General features: G+C 53.2%; 5 protein-coding genes across 5 annotated transcripts; 2 read left to right on the top strand and 3 right to left on the bottom strand.

Annotated features, from left to right (window-relative positions):
- The first annotated feature begins 3,878 nt into the window (after positions 1–3,878).
- On the top strand, positions 3,879–6,234 carry GDH3 (glutamate dehydrogenase). The gene is made up of 3 exons (XM_046088199.1): positions 3,879–4,534; positions 4,603–5,165; positions 5,224–6,234. The coding sequence occupies exons 1-3, from the start codon at positions 4,489–4,491 to the stop codon at positions 5,989–5,991; spliced, it is 1,377 nt and encodes a 458-aa protein (XP_045944169.1). The 5' UTR covers positions 3,879–4,488; the 3' UTR covers positions 5,992–6,234.
- Positions 6,235–6,846: 612 nt separating this feature from the next.
- On the bottom strand, positions 6,847–9,857 carry LDX57_006489 (putative MFS monosaccharide transporter; the record flags this gene model as incomplete). Its single annotated transcript, XM_046088198.1, has 5 exons — positions 6,847–7,561; positions 7,627–8,866; positions 8,916–9,384; positions 9,454–9,585; positions 9,714–9,857. 5 exons carry the CDS (start codon positions 9,855–9,857, stop codon positions 6,847–6,849), a joined length of 2,700 nt encoding a protein of 899 aa, XP_045944168.1.
- A 1,139-nt stretch (positions 9,858–10,996) lies between these two features.
- On the top strand, positions 10,997–13,015 carry LDX57_006488 (sphingomyelin phosphodiesterase; the record flags this gene model as incomplete). Its single annotated transcript, XM_046088197.1, has 2 exons — positions 10,997–11,206; positions 11,315–13,015. The coding sequence occupies 2 exons, from the start codon at positions 10,997–10,999 to the stop codon at positions 13,013–13,015; spliced, it is 1,911 nt and encodes a 636-aa protein (XP_045944167.1).
- A 115-nt stretch (positions 13,016–13,130) lies between these two features.
- LDX57_006487 (RlpA-like double-psi beta-barrel domain-containing protein) lies at positions 13,131–14,621 on the bottom strand. Its single transcript, XM_046088196.1, has one exon. The coding sequence runs from the start codon at positions 14,420–14,422 to the stop codon at positions 13,604–13,606; it is 819 nt and encodes a 272-aa protein (XP_045944166.1). The 5' UTR covers positions 14,423–14,621; the 3' UTR covers positions 13,131–13,603.
- A 2,226-nt stretch (positions 14,622–16,847) lies between these two features.
- On the bottom strand, positions 16,848–19,714 carry RNR1 (ribonucleotide-diphosphate reductase subunit RNR1; the record flags this gene model as incomplete). Its single annotated transcript, XM_046088195.1, has 4 exons — positions 16,848–18,333; positions 18,399–19,339; positions 19,398–19,555; positions 19,696–19,714. The coding sequence occupies 4 exons, from the start codon at positions 19,712–19,714 to the stop codon at positions 16,848–16,850; spliced, it is 2,604 nt and encodes an 867-aa protein (XP_045944165.1).
- Between the last annotated feature and the right edge of the window lie 379 nt (positions 19,715–20,093).

The raw sequence follows: 20,093 nt of genomic DNA, 5'->3' as shown, positions 1-20,093 counted from the left end.
GGGATCTTGTAGTTACGACGTCGGCATCGGACTCTGGTCACAGTATAGAATGACCTGGTAGTGTCTGCAACGGGGCAGTGGATAAGCTTGGGTGTTGCATATGTACCAAGCTTACTAGGCAACATCTTGAGCAGAGTCACAACGCAACAAGAGCTCGACCAGGACACAATATATATAGTCATATTAAAATTATATAAATGATTTGAACTTATCCTTGGTATTCCCTATAAGAGACAAAGCATTGGACCTTATCGATCTCTCTGTCCAGGGATGATGACCAAGGCCATTGACGGTATGATATGTCTCCTGACTTGACAATTCAATCTCGTATATCCTCAGAGTTACTAGATAGGGCGACGAGAATAGTAAGAAGCCTCGTTGGTCTGTTGGTAAACGGGTCCGTAATCTGAACAGATATCTTAGTAACTAAAGGTACGTCGTTATGCCTTCCCGAACGGGTCTGAAACGAACGAGCAAAAATAATTGAACAACCACTGTTAGGACACTTTGCTATATCCCACTCAAACAGACAGATTCTTTTCGTCACCTGTAAACGAATCCCCACCGTCAGTCCACTTTTCCACCGTTCCCTCTATCATCGCCGCCTGCGGTCTCGGCCTCGCAACAACATGGCTAGTATAACCGGCTCGGAGAAATTCACATCCTAAACCATCCCGCAGATGTCGTTATGATTGTCACTATGATCCACCCTCTAGTGAGTCTGAATCACAGAGAAGATAAGGACCAGGTCAGTCCTAAGAGCTCGATGGGAGAATGATAGCTCATGTGCTGTAAGTTGGGATCAAATCCATGTTTCAGGGATAAGCCTCGCCCACCAACCCGATCCCGGTATTCTCTAACTGTCGCGAATGAGCAACATTAGGTTTGTTGTTGCTGTATCTGAAAGAGAGTAGGGGATTATCTATCTAGGTAGGTAGGCAGGTACCTTATATGTTGGTTGGTGTGATACCGCGAAGTTTTCGAGATGTCCAAACTACCTTACCTACATTACTATAGATGGAACATGACCTGTAAAGGTCGCCAAGGAGGATACAACTATCGGCACATCAATCGTATACACATGCAGACAAATGAAAGGGGCTGGATTAGATATATTCGTTTAGATTCCCATCACAAACGTGTTGTTGTATGCCTCTGGATGCTGTATGAATCGTGACTGAGACAGCTTACTACATCAAAATCAAGTATATACCTGCACAGTACCCCTAAGTACCTATACTAGTGGTCTTGTCATGTATAAAGCATTACGAAACGCTTGGCTGTTTATGCTTATCATTAGCGTTTGACTTTGACTGGGGTACTGATGGAGTCCAGCGCGCGTGGGGGACTTGTCATGTTGGCGTGGTGGATGCTTGGTTCTCCTATGTACTGTACATAGTTCTCCCATGTGGTGAGTTATAGGGCGGGTCGGATTGAGAGGTCAAGATATACAGAGAGGATAGATAGATAGTTGACGGTACTATGATCTATCCTGACTCGATTGCCTCTTTGTCTTCTTTGATGGTCAGTTAGTGATACTATGCAATAAATGTCCCATGGGTACATGTGAAGAATGCCGGGCGGTAGCTTGATCATAGGTTAGGCATATACATATCTGTAGCTCATAGATGGTAACTTTAACCATTCTTAGTTCTATCGTGCTGGTGCACTACCCCAAGGCAGTGATGTATGTCTTTTTATTGACTCGCGGCTTAGTTATCTATCTGGAGTGAAGATGGCTCTTCAGCTAGAAAGGCTGTCCTTCCGAGTAATACTTCAAGTCTCTAGTCACTCTAGTCACTCTAGTCACTCTAGTCACTCTAGTCACTCTAGTCACTCTAGTCATAAAGGCAAGGACATCTTCGCTCCGTCATTATGAACCGTTTTCAACCTACAGAGGGAACCCCGTGAACGATGTCGGTAGAGCTGTACAACCCGCCTTCTTCACACGACCCTATCCCTGTGCATGTCTTGATAAAATGAACGGTTGCAACCAATCCTTTGGGGGAATAGGCATGTCGCGCAGGTGTATATCATGGCGGCTAGCTCGCTACAAACCATCGAAATGGATGGTGTTGATAGTCCATTCAACCGACCGGGGATTCTGTGGTGCTCGGTGTCATTTCACCTTGGTTCGCTGTGGAGGAAGGGTTACATCGGGGTTTATGAACCACAGCAGCGACGAGGCTAAAGTTGTTAAAGATGCTTCGGGGAACTACGCAGTCGAGAGAATGAATGATGAATAAATCAAAACGAGAAACAAAAAGAGGGAAGAAAAGTGAGAAAAAAAAAAGAAAAAAAAAGAAAAAGAAAAGAGAAGCGCGCGAAAAAAAGAAAGAATACGGAGAGATATACGGTGTACATCCAGTGGAGCGAAATCGGCCGCATTCTGGAAGTTGGGCAGGGATGTAACAGCCGACATGGAGACTCCAGATGGAGAAGACTCCGTAGTGGCAAAGAAAGGTAGAATTGTGGATCAAGATATTAGAAATGGCCATGTTCATAGTAGCTCCTTCACGGTCGCGCTGTTGCACACCCCCATGAGCAGGAAACTGTCGATCCTCAGCGATCATTGCATCTCTCTGAGGTCGTGTCCACGTCAGCGTCAGCGGCGGCAACTTCTGATTCTCCTTCTCCCCGGTCGTTCTTCCAGGCCGACAAATCAGAATCATATCGTCAAAGGTATTACACAAAAGAGGTGCCAAATCGAATCTGAAGAGTAGTGTCTGTGTCCCCCACACACGGGTAGATAAGAGGGAAGTGAAAGTGACTGCAGTCTGCAAGACTAGTGAGGCGCTTCGCATCACCGATGCGGGGAGGGGCTTTATTGTACGAGGCTACGGACTATTGGGAATAGTGGCAGAGAGATAAGCACGATAAGACTTTCAGTCGTGAATCATATGAATAATAATGGGATGCAACGGATTGACAGGAAAAAGGTCCGACGCAAGGATGGGACGAGACGGTGGGAGGGCCGCACCAATGGCCACGGGGGAACACATGGCGATGGGGACAGCCGTACCCAAGAGCCGAAATAAGATGCATTAGTTCGAGTGCTTGGCGGCCGATCCTTCGAACGGGAGGGAGGGGGGTGGGTACACCGTCCAACCCTGAGTCGTGCACTGAAGTCGGAGGAAGGCGAAAGGCGAATGGCGAAGAATGAGTGAAGAGGGAAGAGGGAAGAGGGAAGAGGGGGAAGGAAGAGCGGGGGATAAAGTCCTTGCCGACCGAGAATTGTGGAAGGAGAGCGGCAAGTGAGGAGACATCTTTTCCGGAGACTACACCGGAGTATACTAATTACTAAATCAAGTGGCAATGGAACCGATAGAAGAAAAAAGCTTTGGATTGGTTCCAAACGTTAACTCTAATCTCGGACTCGAGTCCCGATTCCCCGGCTCAGGCCAATGGTACGTGCGTCGGAGTAGACTGCACCGCTCCTGCATTTGCATACTTCGACTTGTAAATAATAGCAAGGAGGGAGACGGCCGATTCCGGGCTCCCACAGGCAGAATTGTTCGGAGGGTATCACTGTAGTAGAGAGTTGTCGCATGATCAGGTTGATCAACCCCTTTTCACACCCCACGGTGAACGGTAGAGTTGTACTCCGGAGAAGAAAAAAAGTGAAGAAAATAAAAAAAAATTAAAGGGAAAGTCCTGTTTTCGGAGGAAACAGGAAGAGAACCCCCCCGATCCCCTCGCCCGCCTGGTGACTTGGCATATGGGGAGACCACCGGAGAGCCCAGTTGGGTTAAGCGAGGGGCGAGAGCTGATAAGCCCTGGTGAGTAAAATGATCTGATAACTGATATGATGGTCACGTGTGCCGCCGGTCGGTATGCTTGGCAGTTTTGTACTCCGTGCTCTCATCCATGATGGTTACATTAGATTTAGGGACGGAATAAACGTGGAGGCTGTCTGGTAGAATGGACACTGTACTCCGTATTCTCCGTATACTATCCTCAATGCCACCTGCCATATCCACTTCTACTTCAATTCCACATCCCCTTCCACGGTCTCCCGACCGTGATGGTTGACTCAGCACGAGGATTTCCCGGAAGCCGAAAGCGGGCTGGCGGGGGGAGCGGGTTTCCGCCGATAGATAAGAGGAAAACTGTGACCTTAAAGGATCGAATAACACTTGAATCGCTCTTCCCGAACTTCGGACGTGCCGGTCATTCCGCCCTTTTCCCACCAATCGCCGCCCGGTGCAACCGTTCCTCTCGTCGCGCGTTCCCACACCCCGTCTCGTCCGACTCCGGCTGCCTCGCCTTCCTCCGCTGCTCTTGCCCGTCAACATAAAGCCTCTTCTCTGTCCCTTCTTCCCTTCCATCTTCACTCACTCACTTCCTCTCTCTCTCTCTCTCTACCTCTCTGATACCCAATTGCCTCCCGTCTCGCTTGACTTATAGTCTTTCGCTGCACGGCTCAGAGCTTTAATCCTTAATACTTCCTTTCACACCGCCAAAGACATATCGCCACCTTCCGTCACAATGTCTAACCTTCCCGTCGAGCCCGAGTTCGAGCAGGCCTACAAGGGTATGTCTCTTGTCCATTCATCTTGACGATCTCCACATCGCAAACAAATGATTCTAACCCTTCTCCAGAGCTTGCCTCCACCTTGGAGAACTCCACTCTCTTCCAGAAGAACCCCGAGTACCGCAAGGCTCTCGCCATCGTCTCCGTCCCCGAGCGTGTCATCCAGTTCCGTGTCGTCTGGGAGAACGACAAGGGTGAGGTCGAGGTCAACCGCGGTTTCCGTGTCCAGTTCAACTCGGCTCTCGGCCCCTACAAGGGTGGTCTCCGTTTCCACCCCTCCGTCAACCTTTCCATCCTGAAGTTCCTCGGTTTCGAGCAGATCTTCAAGAATGCTCTGACCGGCCTGAACATGGGTGGTGGTAAGGGTGGCTCCGACTTCGACCCCAAGGGCAAGTCCGACAGCGAGATTCGTCGCTTCTGTGTTTCCTTCATGACCGAGCTTTGCAAGCACATCGGTGCCGATACCGATGTTCCCGCCGGTGATATCGGTGTCACTGGCCGTGAGGTCGGCTTCCTGTTCGGCCAGTACCGCCGCATCCGCAACCAGTGGGAGGGTGTTCTCACCGGTAAGGGCGGCAGCTGGGGTGGTAGTTTGATCCGTCCCGAGGCCACCGGATACGGTGTTGTCTACGTATGTTCTCCATTGGATTCCCCCGTCAAGACAGCAGTAAAAGCTAACAATCGCATAGTACGTTGACCACATGATCAAGCACGCCACGGACGGCAAGGAGTCCTTCGCCGGCAAGCGCGTCGCCATCTCCGGTTCCGGAAACGTGGCTCAGTACGCCGCTCTCAAGGTCATCGAGCTGGGTGGATCCGTCGTGTCTCTGTCTGACAGCCAGGGTTCGCTCGTCGCCAAGGATGGCAGCAGCTTCACCCCCGAGGAGATCGACATCATCGCCAAGCTGAAGGTCGACCGCAAGCAGATCGCCTCCATCTCCGGCACCGAGACCTTCGCCTCCAAGTTCCGCTACATCCCCGGTGCTCGTCCCTGGATCCACGTCGGCAAGGTCGACGTTGCCCTTCCCAGTGCCACCCAGAACGAGGTCTCCGGCGAGGAGGCCCAGGCCCTGATCGCCGCCGGTGCCAAGTTCATCGCCGAGGGTTCCAACATGGGCTGCACCCAGGCCGCCATCGACATCTTCGAGGCTCACCGTGAGGCCAACCCCGGCGCTGCCGCCATGTGGTACGCCCCCGGTAAGGCCGCCAACGCCGGTGGTGTCGCCGTCTCCGGTCTCGAGATGGCCCAGAACTCGGCCCGTCTCAGCTGGACCGCCCAGGAGGTCGACGCTCGCCTGAAGGACATCATGGAGTCCTGCTTCAAGAACGGTCTCGACACCGCTCGCGAGTACGCCACCCCCGCCGACGGCATCCTGCCTTCCCTGGTCACCGGTAGCAACATTGCCGGTTTCACCAAGGTCGCTGCCGCCATGAAGGACCACGGTGACTGGTGGTAAATTATCGCATCCAGTTCAGCCCAGTGAACTCATCTACATAAATCCTCACAAAAGAGAGATGGATGATGTCCAAAAACGATCTGTGATCATGATGACGAATTTCGTTTGATGTTTTTTTTTCTTGTTCGGTTTCTCAAGCGCGTGTGTTAAGGATAGAGGCGCCGGTTTTCGTTTCTTAATGTTCATGTAGATAGGACGTTTTTTATGCCAGTGCATATATTATGAATATATACCTATTATTTTACCAACTTCCTTTGTCTTTTAATGGTTTATTGCATCGTATTCTGGTGGATCATGTGGATCTTACAGTGTATTCCAAAAGAAAAAATGATTAAAAAAATGAAATAGTATTATTATCATTACTCAAAGTTAGTTAGGTATACTAAACTGCGGACTTTACATCGCAGTATATGTATGTTAGCTATGTACAATTCCAACCTAGTCCAGGCTGAACCATCCCTGTCGTTTTCATCCGAATGCTTCGCCAGGACCCATTAGGTCTTCTAGGCACGTATAATTAAAATCTAGATATAGATAGATAGAAAAATAGATAGAAGGATATATAATCATCTGTAACGGTCGAGTCTAAGACCGGTTCATTAACTCCTCGCTGATGCAAAAGGTCCAAAAAGATGGGTGATAGTTTTCCTTTGCTTTTCTTTTTTTTTATTTGGTCTTCCCTTCTTAGAGATGACCATCGCCACACTGGGTAATAAGTAGCCGTAAGATTCGTAAAGGTTGGGGTATCATTGAGTTGAAGGGGAATTGGGATGTTATAAAGATGGATGGAGGGAAAGAGAAGGGGGGGCGGGGGGAGGATAAAGGAGGGAGGGGGTAAGGGGGAACGCGAAACCCTCAGTTTTCAGGCCACGGGGCCAGATCATGCATGAGTCCGCCCTGGATGGACGAACGCTTGGTGGTCGGAGGGTTGTTCGACTGCGACTGTGACTGCGACTGCGATTGATCGGGGAGGTGTACGGTGGACAGCGGCTCTGACAACACGCTGCGTCGGCGCGAGAAGACACCTCCGATTGATGGGTTCTCTTTCTCTCGCTGAACGGCGTTCGGCTTGGCGCGGCTGCGGCGTCGATGACGGCGCAGATACTCGTTCGGAACGGGGTCGACTTGCTTCTTGGCTGCAGGAACCAGATTCAGGTACAGCGGGAAGATGGCTCCGGCGCAGAACATGGCCACCAGGACACTGTAGGAGAAAGAGACGCCGCCGGCCACTTCGGCGGCATACTGGGCGAAGGGAAAGCAGGCACCGCCGCTGATGGCCATGGTTAGCAGTGAGGCGGCCGTCTTGGTGTGCTGCGCCGTGCCGCGCAGGGCAATCGCGAAGATAATGCTGAACGCGCCACTTTCAAACAGGTACACCATGAGTCCCATCGCGACGGCCGCAGATCCGGTAGTCTTCATGCAGAGCACGGCGAAGACGATCATGCCAACGTAAGACAGAAGGAGAATCCACCGTGGTTTCAAGAACCACTGCAAGAAGGCGGCGAGGAATCGTCCCACGGCGAATACCGAATGGCCGATGGTCAAATATTGGAAGCTATCAAGGCTGGATCTGTGAACTTCATGTCAGTTACCGAGAACCCTTCCATGGGACGAGCATCGGAGGGGGAGTCTTACCCAGGGTCGGCCGAGTCGACAAAGCTGGCGAAGCTTTGGGACAACACCTCCTGTCCGGCCACGTAGAAAAATTGCGAAAAGACCCCCAACGCCAGCGTCACCCAGATCACGGGAACGCCTAGCACCTTGGTCATGTTGTCTGCGCGACGCCGGTTGGCTAGTTCCTCCAGGTCTTCGTCCGATGCTTCCGGAATAGGGAGGTAATAGAAAGCCACGGCCAGCAGCACGTCGAACAACGCAATGCCCAGATAGGTCCACTGCACGTCCACCAAGGCCGAGACGTCGGTCACGGATCGGAACAGGACCTTCTTGGCCAACAGCGGCGAGAGGACACTGCCGACCGCCTGAACTCCCTGGGAAATATTCAGGCGGATTTCGGAGTTCTCCAGCGGCCCGCAGAGCGCAATAAACGGGTTGCCGGCGGTCTCCAGCACGGCCAGACCAAATCCCACGATGAAGTTCGATATGGTAAAAGCGGAGTACGAGGTCAGCACGGCCGACGGCCAGAAGATCAGAGTGCCGCAGGCGTATATACACAGGCCCGTAATGAAGGTGGCTTTGAAACCCCATCGCTTTAGCACGACCCGACCGACCAAAGGAGGTCCCACGAAGTACCCTCCGAAGTAGACGGCGTGGAGACCCAGCGAACGCCACGCATCCAGTCGCACAATTTGCTGGAATTGGCTATTGAGGATATCCAGCAGTCCGTAGGCGAAGCCCCACAAGAAAAAGAGAACGGTAGTCAGGGCCACGGGCGCAATTGATTCCTTGTTGCTCAATTTGAGCATGCTCGTCGGGGTTCGCATATTGACAAAATCGAAGAACGTGATCGTCGGGGGGTAGGAGGCGCTGGTGATGGTTGCCGTGTTGGTCTCTGCAGCTTCGGCATCCGCAGATGCCGGGTCACGGACCGTCAAGAACTGGAGCATGTCGATGGGGCCTTCTATGTTTCTTGGACTACCGCTGCTGCGACTCCCCGACTGCGAGTTTGGTTTACTCTGATGCTCGGTTTGCGGTACAGTATTGAGGCCGCTCGGAATCGCATTCGGAGACGGAGGCTCGGCCATCTCTGGCAGCTCGGGCATGGCAGGATCGAGCGTCGGCTGCGAGCTGCCATCGGAATCGCGAATCAATTTGGGAAGGATACGAGCTACCAGCGGTTTCAAACTGGGCACGCAGGCGCAAATGACCGACACGTTGACTTCGACGACGGACCACATGAACGACAAAGAGGCAAACCCTAAACTAGTCAGCCTTGGGGCAGGGGGTAGAGGGCAGGGAAGTATTACAATTGAAGTCATCGCCGGGGGAGTCTTGGAGGTGAAGCTCTTTCAGAGCCACTTGGCGCGAAGTCGCGGCGTTCTGCAAATAGGCAATGCGGATGACATCGACAACGGCGACGAAGAAACCGAAACTGAAGGTAATGACCAGGATAATCTTTTGCTTGCGCGGGAGGCGCATCTGGGTGAGGATGGGGTTGGGCAGAAAGAGAATGGCCAAGTCGGTGATGATGTTGACGGGGGAGGACGAGAGGTATAGAGTCAGGATGTCGCTGCAGGTCGCATCGGGCGGCTTGGGGTAGGCGAAGGCAGCGCCGACGGGGCGACACTGGAAGACATTGACCAAGGTCAGGGCCAGACCGGCGGCATTCACGACGGCGAGAGTCACGTAGTTGGCCCAGCGGAACACTTTTTCACCTTGCGTCAAGGTCAGGTAGAAGACGAGAATGGAGGTTTTAACGGCCATCAAAGCCGGGTTCTAGCGACGGTAAGCGAAGGGGCACGTTGCCAAGCGGATGACGGCGGAAACGGAGTCACGGTCACTCACGTAGAGTACGGTAAAGGCATAATTGGCGCGATTGAGACTTGGACGAGCGGCGGCGTCAATGTCGGGGTCGTGGAGACCCAAGCCTTTGCTGGTCGCATAGAAGAGGGAGAAGGAGAAACCAAAGTCAAGAATCTGGTCGCATAATTAACACATCCATCCGCCCAATCCCCAGTATCTTGTTTGTCTCTTTTCTTATTCTTGTGTTTCGTTTTTTTTTTTTTTTTTTTTTTTTTTCTTATGTCCGGACTTAATCGACGTACCCAGGCCAAGAGCATTAAATAATCATGAAGACCAACTTTGCGCACAATGCAGAGACGCGACACGAAGCGCAGAGCGACGAAGATGGAGGCGATGACGAAAAAGACAATGGAAACGACCAGTACTTGGGGGCGACGGTCGTCCATGCTGAGCGATCGGAGTTGGCGGAGGCATTAACAAGGCGGCGCGAGATGATTCCACGTTGGCGGATCCATGGCGGGGGATCTGGGGAAGTAGCGGAATAAATGCAAGCAATCCAGTTCAATGAGAAATACAGAAGTACACAAACAAACAAACCGAAAGAGAGGAGAGGAGAGTAAGAAAGTGAGTGAGAAAGAAAGAGAGAGCGAAGATGAGGAGAAGCGGAGAAGGAAAGAAAGGGAAAGGGAAAGGATTGTGTGGCGGTGGGTCAAGGGACTTTTCGCTGGGTCTTTGGGGGGGTCGGTTCCTGGCCGGATGATGTTATCCTTACAGAGTATTCTTATTCTTATTATTCTCTAATCCCCGGGTGAATCTGGATATTGAATATTGAAATTGGACAGGATATTGCCAGGCACGACGCAGCCAGACTATCGAAATGGCCTGCAGCGGCGATTGCGGTCTTAAGGGATTCGGTCTCCTCTGGCGCTCTCCATTTGGCTTTGAATCCTCCGATCTAAGACAATCTGTTGTCATAATCCCATTGTCTTCGGAACTCCCGCAGCCTCAACCTGACCCCAAGTCATGATGCTATCTTTCAAAGGGTTGAGAATCCTATTGTCGGACTGTGTTCTTTCACCCTCCGACCACCCAACACAAACACACCCCTAATCCACAAATCCTGGGAGAACTAATAATTCCTCCCTAGCATCTTCTGTCAAGCCACTCGACGAGATCGACGACGCCCCCGTGATCAGTCAGGGATGGGAGAAATGGGGCCAGTCGTTGAACCCTTCGGTCCCTCGCAGGCCTGCAGCGCGCTAATTCTGCGATCTTCAGCTTCACTGAACTTTGATTGCGGAGATGACAATCCACGATGCAACCCACCGTCCATCACATGGGCGGCCTCTCGCCCGAGGTGTTCGTCTTCTTATTCCAAAACGTAACGGTTTCCTCTACTCCCCAGGGCTGGAATCGGATGCCGACGGATCTGGGCGGAGGGGAAGCGAGACTATGACAATCAGCTCGCTTTCGAGGAATCCATCGACAGGACTACATAAAGTCAGCAAGATGGCGGGTTCGAGGGAGGTTTTTTGGAATGCGATGAAGAATTGAGGCTCGTCGCTTGGGACAGACTGATCTGGAAATGAGACCCGCCTTCTTGCTTGCTGCTCTGGCGTCGATTGGCGTCCAGGCGAAGACCGAGTCCGACTGGGCCAAAACCATCTGGGACGATGTCAAAGAAGCTGTCACCTGTGCCAGCTGCGAAGGTCTTTTGGGCACCCTCAAACTGGTGGCTGGCCTGGGTCAGGAGGCGTTGATTCGGGTCGTCACGGACGTGTGCATTATCAGTGGCGTATGCTTGCATTCTTTTCCTTCCTGTCGGGTCGATCTCCAGAGGATACGATCGCGTCTGACCTGATCTGATCCGACCTCTGAATGTCATATGCTGACTGCTTCTCAGGTCGAAGATGCCGACGTCTGTAAAGGACTTATCGCCGCGCAAGGTCCGGCCGTGTACTACGTGCTCAAAGAGCTGCACGTCGGCTCGCAAACCTCCAAGACCTTCTGCGCGCACGTTGTCGGCCTCTGCGACTATCCCCCCGTGCAACCCGACCACCTCGAGCTGCCGCCGGCGCCCTCCACGGCCACTCGGCCTCCTCCCAGCGGTCAGTCGCCCATCCGCGTCGCCCACATCAGCGACACGCACGTCGACCATGCCTACCAGCCGGGCTCCAACGCCTTCTGCTCCAAGCCGCTTTGCTGCCGGTCCTGGACCGACGACGACGCCCCCGGTCACAACGCCGCGCCCTGCGGTCCCCTCGGTGACCCGCACGGCGACTCGCCCGCGCAGCTGGAGGCCAGCATGATGGCGGCCGTCGCAGCGCTGGACCCAGCATTCACGCTCTACACGGGCGACGTGCCGGCCCACGACATCTGGATGGTCAACCAATCCTCCGTGCTGCGCGACCTCAACTCCACCTACGACCGACTCGGCGGATTGGGCCTCGTCTACGCCGCGCTGGGCAACCACGACGCCGCGCCGCTGAACCTCTTCCCTGCCACGGACAACGGCATCCCAGCCTCGCACCGACCTCAATGGGCCTACGACGCCCTGTCGGACGACTGGACGGCGCTCATGGGCCCCAACTTCACCACCCCGAAGAAGACTCCCCAGGGCTCCTACTCCATCCTCCACGGCGCCGAAAACAACAACAAGGACGCCGCCCCCCTGCGCATCATCTCCTACAACAGCGTCCTCTACTACAAGTACAACTTCTACGCCTACACGGACCCGATGCCAGCCGACCCCGACGGCCTCCTCGCCTGGCTAATCGACGAGCTGACGGCCGCCGAGTCCGCCGGCCAGCGCGTCTGGCTCGTAGCGCACATTCCCCACGGCGGTCCCGACACACTACACGACTACTCCGCGGCGTTCGACCGGGTCGTGAACCGCTTCGCCGATACCATCGCCGCGCTGTTCTACGGCCACACCCACACCGACCTCTTCCAGGTTTCGTATCGCGACTACGCCCCGGGCAAACGAACCGCCCAGTCAGCCTCGGCCATCGGCTACATCGCGCCGTCATTGACGCCGACGTCCGGCCCGCCTGCGTTCCGGATCTACGAGATCGACCCCGTGACGTTCGCCGTGCTCGACTATACAGTCTACATCGCCGACCTGCCCACCTACGAATCCACCTCCACATCTCCCCACGACGAATCCTCCCAAGCACCCGAACTCCACTGGAAAAAATACTACTCCGCCAAAGAAACCTACGGCGCGGCACTCTCGCCCCCGATCACATCCGCCACAACGGAACTAACGCCGTCATTCTGGCACAACGTCACAGAAGCCATGGAGCGCGACGAGGCCGTATTCCAGGGCTTCTGGGAGCGGACGACGCGCGGGTACAACGTGAGCGAATGTACGGGGGCGTGCGCGCGGACGGAGATCTGTGCGTTGCGGGGCGGGGATGGACGGTATAATTGTCGGGTTGGGGGGTTGGGGATGGACGAGTTGGCGAAGAGGGAGACGGAAGAGAGGGATGGGAAGATGAAAAGACCGGGTTGTGAGGATGATGGGTTGGGGAGGGTGTTGGGGGAGATGCTGAGGAGGCCTGGCGTGGAGAGGTTGATTCGGGAGAGGGCTGGGTTGGAATGATCTGATCTATGGGCAATTGGTATACGTGCATTGGCCAAGGTCTAGATATACGGAGTAGGGAAGATCGGCATAGTTATGGAGTGAATAGTAGTAGTACGAGACAAGTATAGCCAGTCAAAGTGAATAAAGCAGATGACATTGTCAATATTGTCACTATTTCTAAGCCAAGAATCTCAGGTTTAGACAAAACGCAATTGAATCAAGATCGATCTACGTAATCTCAAAACTTTTCATTGTTCATCGTGGCTCAGTCTCCCAGATAGAATTCCCGATTCTATCGACCTCAGCATATATCTATCGTAGCGTCGTGTCGGAAGGCGTCCCGCGTGCTCCTTATCTTGTTCCTCAAAAAGCGAATGAAAAAAGAATTGGTTTAAATACCCCGAAAGAAAGATGTGAAGAGCTTTATCCACATGAAGAAAAACAAAAGACAGATGCTCCGTTGGAGTTCGTCAACGTCTGAAAATAAGTCATAAAAGAGTGACAAGAATGTGAAGAATCAAAGTTGATATGAAGAAGAGAAGCAAACAAGATGAGGGTATAAGAAGAAGGTCAAGAAAAAGAGAACACGCTTTCAGCGATCAACGCTTAATTGAACTTCCACTTGCAGGTCACGCGACCATCGGCCATGGAGGCCAAGGCGCCGAAGGTAGCACGGGACACATCAACGGAGCCGGCGTTGCAGCCCATGCACTTGTCGACGACCTTTGCGGTTGCAGTCTTGCCGTTGACGTCGATGGTGATCGTTTTGCCGCAGTCACTGTCCTGCATGATCTCGTGGGACAACGCAACAACGTACTCGGTCTCACCGTCGTTGGTGTAGCCGCAGCTGCTCGGGCTGCTGGCAGAAGTAGCAGTGTCGTAGTAGGTGATATCACCCGTGTTCCAAGATCCGCCACTGCTGCTGCCACTGCTTCCGCTGCTGCTGCTGCCGCCACCGGTGGTGGGAGCAGGCAGAGCGGCGGCAGTAATGGTGGGCTGTTGCGCAACAGCGGTGGTGGTGGGCTGCTGGGGCTCAGGCTGGGGCTCCGGGGTGTAAGTAGGCTGAGGCACAGAAGTCACGGCAGGCTGAGTGGGCTCCGGCTCTTCGACCTGGGTGGTCGTGGGCTGAGGAGGCTGAGTGGGCTGAGCTTCCTCGCTGGTGGTCTCGGGCTCGGGCTCCTGGGTCTGGACAGTGGGAGCAGCCTGAGTGACGGAGATGACGGTGGTCTGAGCAGGCACGGTGGGAGCGGGAATGTTGGCATAGATGGTGGTGGTGAGATCCACGGTGGTCCAGACGACGGTGGTGGAGGTCTCATAGACGACGTGAACGTTGTTGCCGTTGTCGCGCTTGTTCAAAGGAGCGGCAGAGCCGAAGGCTGCCAGAAGAGAGCCGGCAAGGGCCAGGGATTTGGCAAGAGGAGCCATTGTAGTTGAATTGTTGAATGGAGGTGTAGAGAGAAAGAATTGGGTATCAATCAGCAAGGAATGTCCGGGTTGAATCGACAAAGGAATGCGATCAATGAGACAGACTGCACAGCAGTAGATGGATAAGAAGGAAGGAACGACAGGTAGAACTGTCTATGATACCAATTGAAGGAAAGTGGGAGAGAGAGAGAGAGAGAGAATGTGGTGACGGAAAGGAAAGGAAAAGACAGGAGGAAAGAGCGGAGGTAAGGTATTTATCGGCCTGCACGGGGAGAGACAACCTCGACCAACAGGTACTAGGTAGGTACCTCAGGAACTCCAATGAACACGCGGTGGAGACTGAAAGCAAAGGGAAAAAAAGCCCCGGACCCACCGAGTCCAGCTGCTGCTCGTGAACCGACATTTGCGCTCATCCAATTCCATGGATTCCGGTCAGGCACACCCTCTTTGTGACTGGCCCTCGCTGCCCTGAATGCCCTCCCTGACGTGGTTGATTCTCATTTCCTTCATCTCGTCTCGTCTCATTGCATCTCGTTTCATTTCATTTCATTTCATTTCATTTCATTTTATTTTGATCAATCAATCCAATCCCATTCCCTCCGACACTGACTGTGCCACCGACCCGAGTAACCTTCATTCCATCATCAAATTCAGGTACCCGCTTTTTTCTTTTGCTTCTTACGGCTCCTTTTCCAATTTTTAAATTCTGATCCTGTTCGTTTTTCGACTTTCATCTTGCGCCGATCGTCCGATTGGCAGCCTCCACCCAACGCCGGCGTTACAGCGTGTCGTGTCTATTCCCCTTCCAGGGCATTTGGGCCTCGTTAACCTTCCACTAACCTCGTTAGCCTAGGCTTGGTCCTTGGTTAAAAGGTCTGCCTTTGCTGGTCGGGTCCAGGGGGATCATCGTTATTGATTTCGCATGTCTACGCCACGCTATCTAGTTCGACTGTTAGCCTCTTGGTCCGAGTCTAGTCCCTACAGCTTTAACCGTTTCTGGTTGACTCGACTCGCGTCAACTCCAGTCCGAGTTGAAAGAAAAGGAAGAAATTTCAAAACACAGAAGGCAACGCACAAAAGAAAGAAAGAAAGACCAAGAGAGGGGGGGGCATGGATCCACTTGCGGCCACCGAGACACACGCACAAAAGAAGAGAGAGAAAGCGAAGAGACTAAGACTGACTAGGAACTAGACTCAGACTAACAGATCGGTCTAAGACACGCACAACACAGCCGGAATCCAGCAGGCTCAGACAGGGACAGGACTTCCGGCGCGCGCCTTCAAACCTGTCCAATTCGATTCATCCATACAATGACCGCAATTCCCGCCTTGTGCTACCCTACCGTCGACATGAACCCTGCAAATACACCGTAGGCTCCCATGAAACATGTCAAACAACCCCTCTCTGAACTCTCTCTCCCAACGTTAGCGTCCCCGGTCGGATGGCGCGAGGACCCGGCACAATGAATTCAGGTCCAGACCGAACCAGGGTGGTGGGCGCAAGACGGTCTGGAGCAAAATCTCTTCCTGAGCCCTGCTAGCCTGCTGGCCACTCGATGGGTCTCGATCGTAAAACCCTCGGATTGGGCTGAGTGGCTCAGGAGCGCGTACAACGCCACCCTGGACCTGCCAATTGCTGAATACATGCTCTGAGAGGTCGGCGGACACGACCTGCATTGGACCTGACTCACTTCAGGTACTGCGTCAATCATCGTTCAGCGTTGAGGAGGGGGTGCCTGGCTGGACCTGTCCAAGGCGGGGCTTTGAAGCCCTAGAGATTTAATTCACGCAGCCCGATGCATCTCGCGCGATCTTTCTTTCTTTCTACCCATTATTAATCGGCTTCGCCGTACGATGACCTCATCCAAGTTGGTCCGAGCCCGACCGGAAATTCACGGACATTTTTCTCGTTCTTTGTGTAGATTGTACGGAGTAGAATGTCCGGAGTACTGTGAAGATGCAGTGATGCACCGCAGCACTGTTCAATAATCATCGACTGTCCGAGTCTGACGTGACATGCTGAGCGCTGACTTCCTGTACTCCACTTTTTGAACAACGCATCTCGAAAAACAACTGCCATTCGACAAGTCAGTCTATCTAAGGTATAAATCACTATCGCCATGAAATCCATCAGACATGAAATCAGCCATCTCAAGCCTTGCCCGGGTGAGGTCTTTTTTTAGGTACAAGATTTCGGATAAATCACAGCAAGGCCCGTAAGTCGACATGAAAAAGAAAAGTGAGATAGAAATGAGTAAAGGAAAAATAAGAACAAAAGAAATGAAATGAACAACAAAAAAAAAGAAAAAGAAAAAGTAAAACCTGATATCCATCAAACTCATGATATAATTACATGTAAAAAAAAAAATTGGCAAAAATGAAAAACGTCCCAGACGCCGCCCATCCAAATTGATCACGTAAAAGTTCTAACCCTGGCACATAACGCAGGCTTCCTTGTTCTCAATGCTACACTGGAGAACCTGCTGCGAGTAAATGTCGTTCTCCCGCTCCTCGCTCTCCTTGGCACCGTCCTCATCCTGGGCAGTGCGGTTCTCAACCTCCTCCTCGCGAGGGGTTGCGGCATCGGCCGCGATGGTCCGGGGGCTACCCTGGTCGCCATTGGTGGCGGCCTCGCTGTGCCCGTTGACTTCGCCCGCGGAGGAGCGGGGAACCGCCGAGTAGGTGTTGGACGCAGCGCCGGCAGTCCGCTTCTTGAGCGAGGCACCGGCCCGAGCGACGTTGGTGTCAGCAACCTTGAGTTGCTCCTGGTCCACGGTGAACTGGATGGGGGCAGAGGCGGCCATGGTACGCAGGTAGTACATGCCGGTCTTCAAGCCCATCTTCCAGCCCGCAAAGTGCATGCTGGTGATCTTGCCCATAGTGGGCTCCTTCAGGTGAATGTTGAGCGACTGGGACTGATCGATGTAAGCACCCCGATCGGCCGCCATCTGCAGGATACCCCGCTGGGAAATTTCCCACACGGTCTTGTAGAGAGCCTTGATGTCGGCGGGAATGTTGGGAACGTTCTGGACCGATCCACCATCCGCAATGATACGGTTCTTCATGTTGTCTGACCAGAGACCCAGGTCGACCAGGTCCTTGAGCAACCAGGGGTTGACGACCTGGAACTCACCCGCCAGAACACGACGCGAGTAAATGTTCGACGTGTAGGGCTCGAAACACTCGTTGAAACCCAGGATCTGACTGGTGCTGGCCGTGGGCATGGGCGCCACCAGCAAGCTGTTACGCACACCGGTCTGCGCGATCTTCGCCTTGAGGGCATCCCAGTCCCAGAGGTCAGTGGGGGTGCGATCCCACATGTCGTACTGGAGGATACCCTGAGACACAGGTGAGCCCTCGTACGACTCGTAGGTACCGTACTGCTTGGCAAGGTCAGAGGAAGCGGTCAAAGCTCCGTGGTAGATGGTCTCGAAGATCTGGATGTTCAACTGCCTGGCCTCGGCCGAGTCGAAAGGCAGACGCAGGGCAAGGAAAGCATCGGCCAGACCGTTAACACCGAGAGCAATAGGACGGTGACGGAAGTTACTCTTCTTGGCCTCAGGGACAGGGTAGTAGTTGATGTCGATGATCTTGTTCAGGTTGCGAACCAAAACCTGCACGACCTCGTGAAGCTTGCCAAAGTCGTACTCGCCACGAACAGCGTCGACAAAGGTAGGGAGGGCAAGAGAAGCCAAGTTGCAAACAGCGACCTCGTCGGGAGCAGTGTACTCAACGATCTCAGTGCACAGGTTGGAGCTACGGATAGTTCCCAGGTTCTTCTGGTTGCTCTTCTTGTTGCAAGCATCCTTGTACAGCATGAAGGGGTTTCCGGTCTCGGTCTGAGCCTCGAGAATAGCATACCAAAGCTTCTGGGCCTTGATAGTGCGACGGCCTCGGCCCTCCTTCTCGTACCTGCATATCATTGTTAGCCAATCCGTCTTGGCACATGATGTCTCAGAGTGACAAAGAAAACTTACTGTTCGTAAAGAGCATCGAACTCGTCTCCGTAAACATCGGCAAGGCCAGGAGCCTCATTGGGGCAGAACAGAGTCCAGTCACCGTTGGCCTCGACACGCTTCATGAACAGGTCGGGAGTCCAGAGAGCGTAGAACAGATCACGGGCTCTCACTTCCTCCTTACCGTGGTTCTTACGAAGATCCAAGAATTCAAAGACATCCGAGTGCCAGGGCTCCAGGTAGATGGCGAAAGCGCCGGGACGCTTGTTGCCACCCTGGTCAACATACCGGGCAGTGTTGTTGAACACACGAAGCATGGGAACGATACCGTTGGAAGAACCGTTGGTTCCGCCAATGTAGGATCCGGTGGCACGGATCCGGTGAACGTTCAGACCGATACCACCGGCGGTCTTGGAAATCATAGCACAGGTCTTCAGGGTATCATAAATACCATCAATGCTGTCTTCCTTCATGTCGACCAGGAAGCACGAAGCAAGCTGGGGCTGAGGGGTACCGGCATTGAATAGGGTAGGGGAAGCATGCGTGAAGTACTTCTGGGACATCAAGTGGTAGGTCTCGATAGCCCGCTCAATATCTTCTCCATGGATACCGACAGCAACACGCATCAGCAGGTGCTGAGGACGCTCGGCAACCTTTCCATCCACCCGCAGCAAGTACGACCGCTCAAGGGTCTTGAAGCCAAAGAAGTTGTAGTTGAAATCCCGGTCGTACACAATAGCCGAGTTGAGCTCATCAGCATGCTTCATGATTGTCTCGTACGTTTCCTTAGATATCATGGGTGCTGGCTTTTTATTTTTCGGGTTGACATAATGGTAGAGGTCGGAGATGACCAGTGAGAATTGCTTCTTGGTCTGCTTGTGGAGGTTGGACACGGCAATACGTGCAGCGAGGATGGCATAGTCGGGGTGTGTAACGGTCATGTAAGCGGCAGTCTCAGCAGCCTGAAAAGATGGCATTAGCACGTATCCCAAGAGCACGAGTATCATCCAGGGACCATACCAAGTTGTCCAGCTCGACGGTGGTGACACCCTGGTAGACACCAGAGATGACCTTCTGAGTGATAGCGGCAGCATCGACATGCTCGGGATCGAGGCTATAACACAGCCTCGATACACGAGCAGTGATCTTGTCGAACTGTACGCGTTCCTTGCGTCCGTCTGATCATGGTAGTTCAGTCAGCAAAATCTTTTCTCGAGCAAGTGGCAACGACGGTGAGGAAACCATGACTGCGGCAACCCAAGCCGAGTATTTCCCCTCTTTCATTCTTCGAGGGGCGGTGATGATCAAGATTGCTTACCTCGCTTGTAGACAAACATTTTCACGGGTGGCAGGGAGGTCGAGGTATGTGGGAACAGAAATTAGAAAGAAAGAAAAGATAGAAATAGTATTACTAGGATAAAAGGGTATTGAAGCTCTGCAAGGGGTATGAGAAAGAGAAAAGTCGTTGAAAGATGGGGGAGGATTAGGATGGGAGGGGAGGAGAGGGATGGAAAGAGAGAAAAGAAGTCAGAGGGGCAGAGGCCGTGGTAGATATTTGATGTCGCCGGGGCAAACGCGTTGCCGGTGGATTATCAACGCGAATTTTCGTGTTTGGCCCAAATGGGCTTCCCTTGCGCAGAGCCTAAGGCCTTCCGGCGCCGGCGGAAACGCGCGGTGAGCGCGGGTCACGTGCCGACGCTCCTCGCTCCTCACGCC

This window comes from Aspergillus melleus, assembly GCF_016097325.1.
Source record: "Aspergillus melleus strain CBS 546.65 chromosome Unknown contig3, whole genome shotgun sequence".
In the NCBI taxonomy this organism is placed as follows: domain Eukaryota; kingdom Fungi; phylum Ascomycota; class Eurotiomycetes; order Eurotiales; family Aspergillaceae; genus Aspergillus; species Aspergillus melleus.
The sequence above is the reverse complement of the archived record's forward strand: the minus strand, read 5'-3'. Positions and strand labels throughout refer to the sequence as shown.

Excerpts from the sequence above, each read along its gene's own strand:
- GDH3 (XM_046088199.1), top strand. The coding sequence starts at position 4,489 with ATGTCTAACCTTCCCGTCGAGCCCGAGTTCGAGCAGGCCTACAAGG. Across the intron at positions 4,535-4,602 it reads GTTCGAGCAGGCCTACAAGG|AGCTTGCCTCCACCTTGGAG; the intron begins GTATGTCTCTTG and ends ACCCTTCTCCAG. Across the intron at positions 5,166-5,223 it reads CCGGATACGGTGTTGTCTAC|TACGTTGACCACATGATCAA; the intron begins GTATGTTCTCCA and ends ACAATCGCATAG.
- LDX57_006487 (XM_046088196.1), bottom strand. The coding sequence starts at position 14,422 with ATGGCTCCTCTTGCCAAATCCCTGGCCCTTGCCGGCTCTCTTCTGGCA.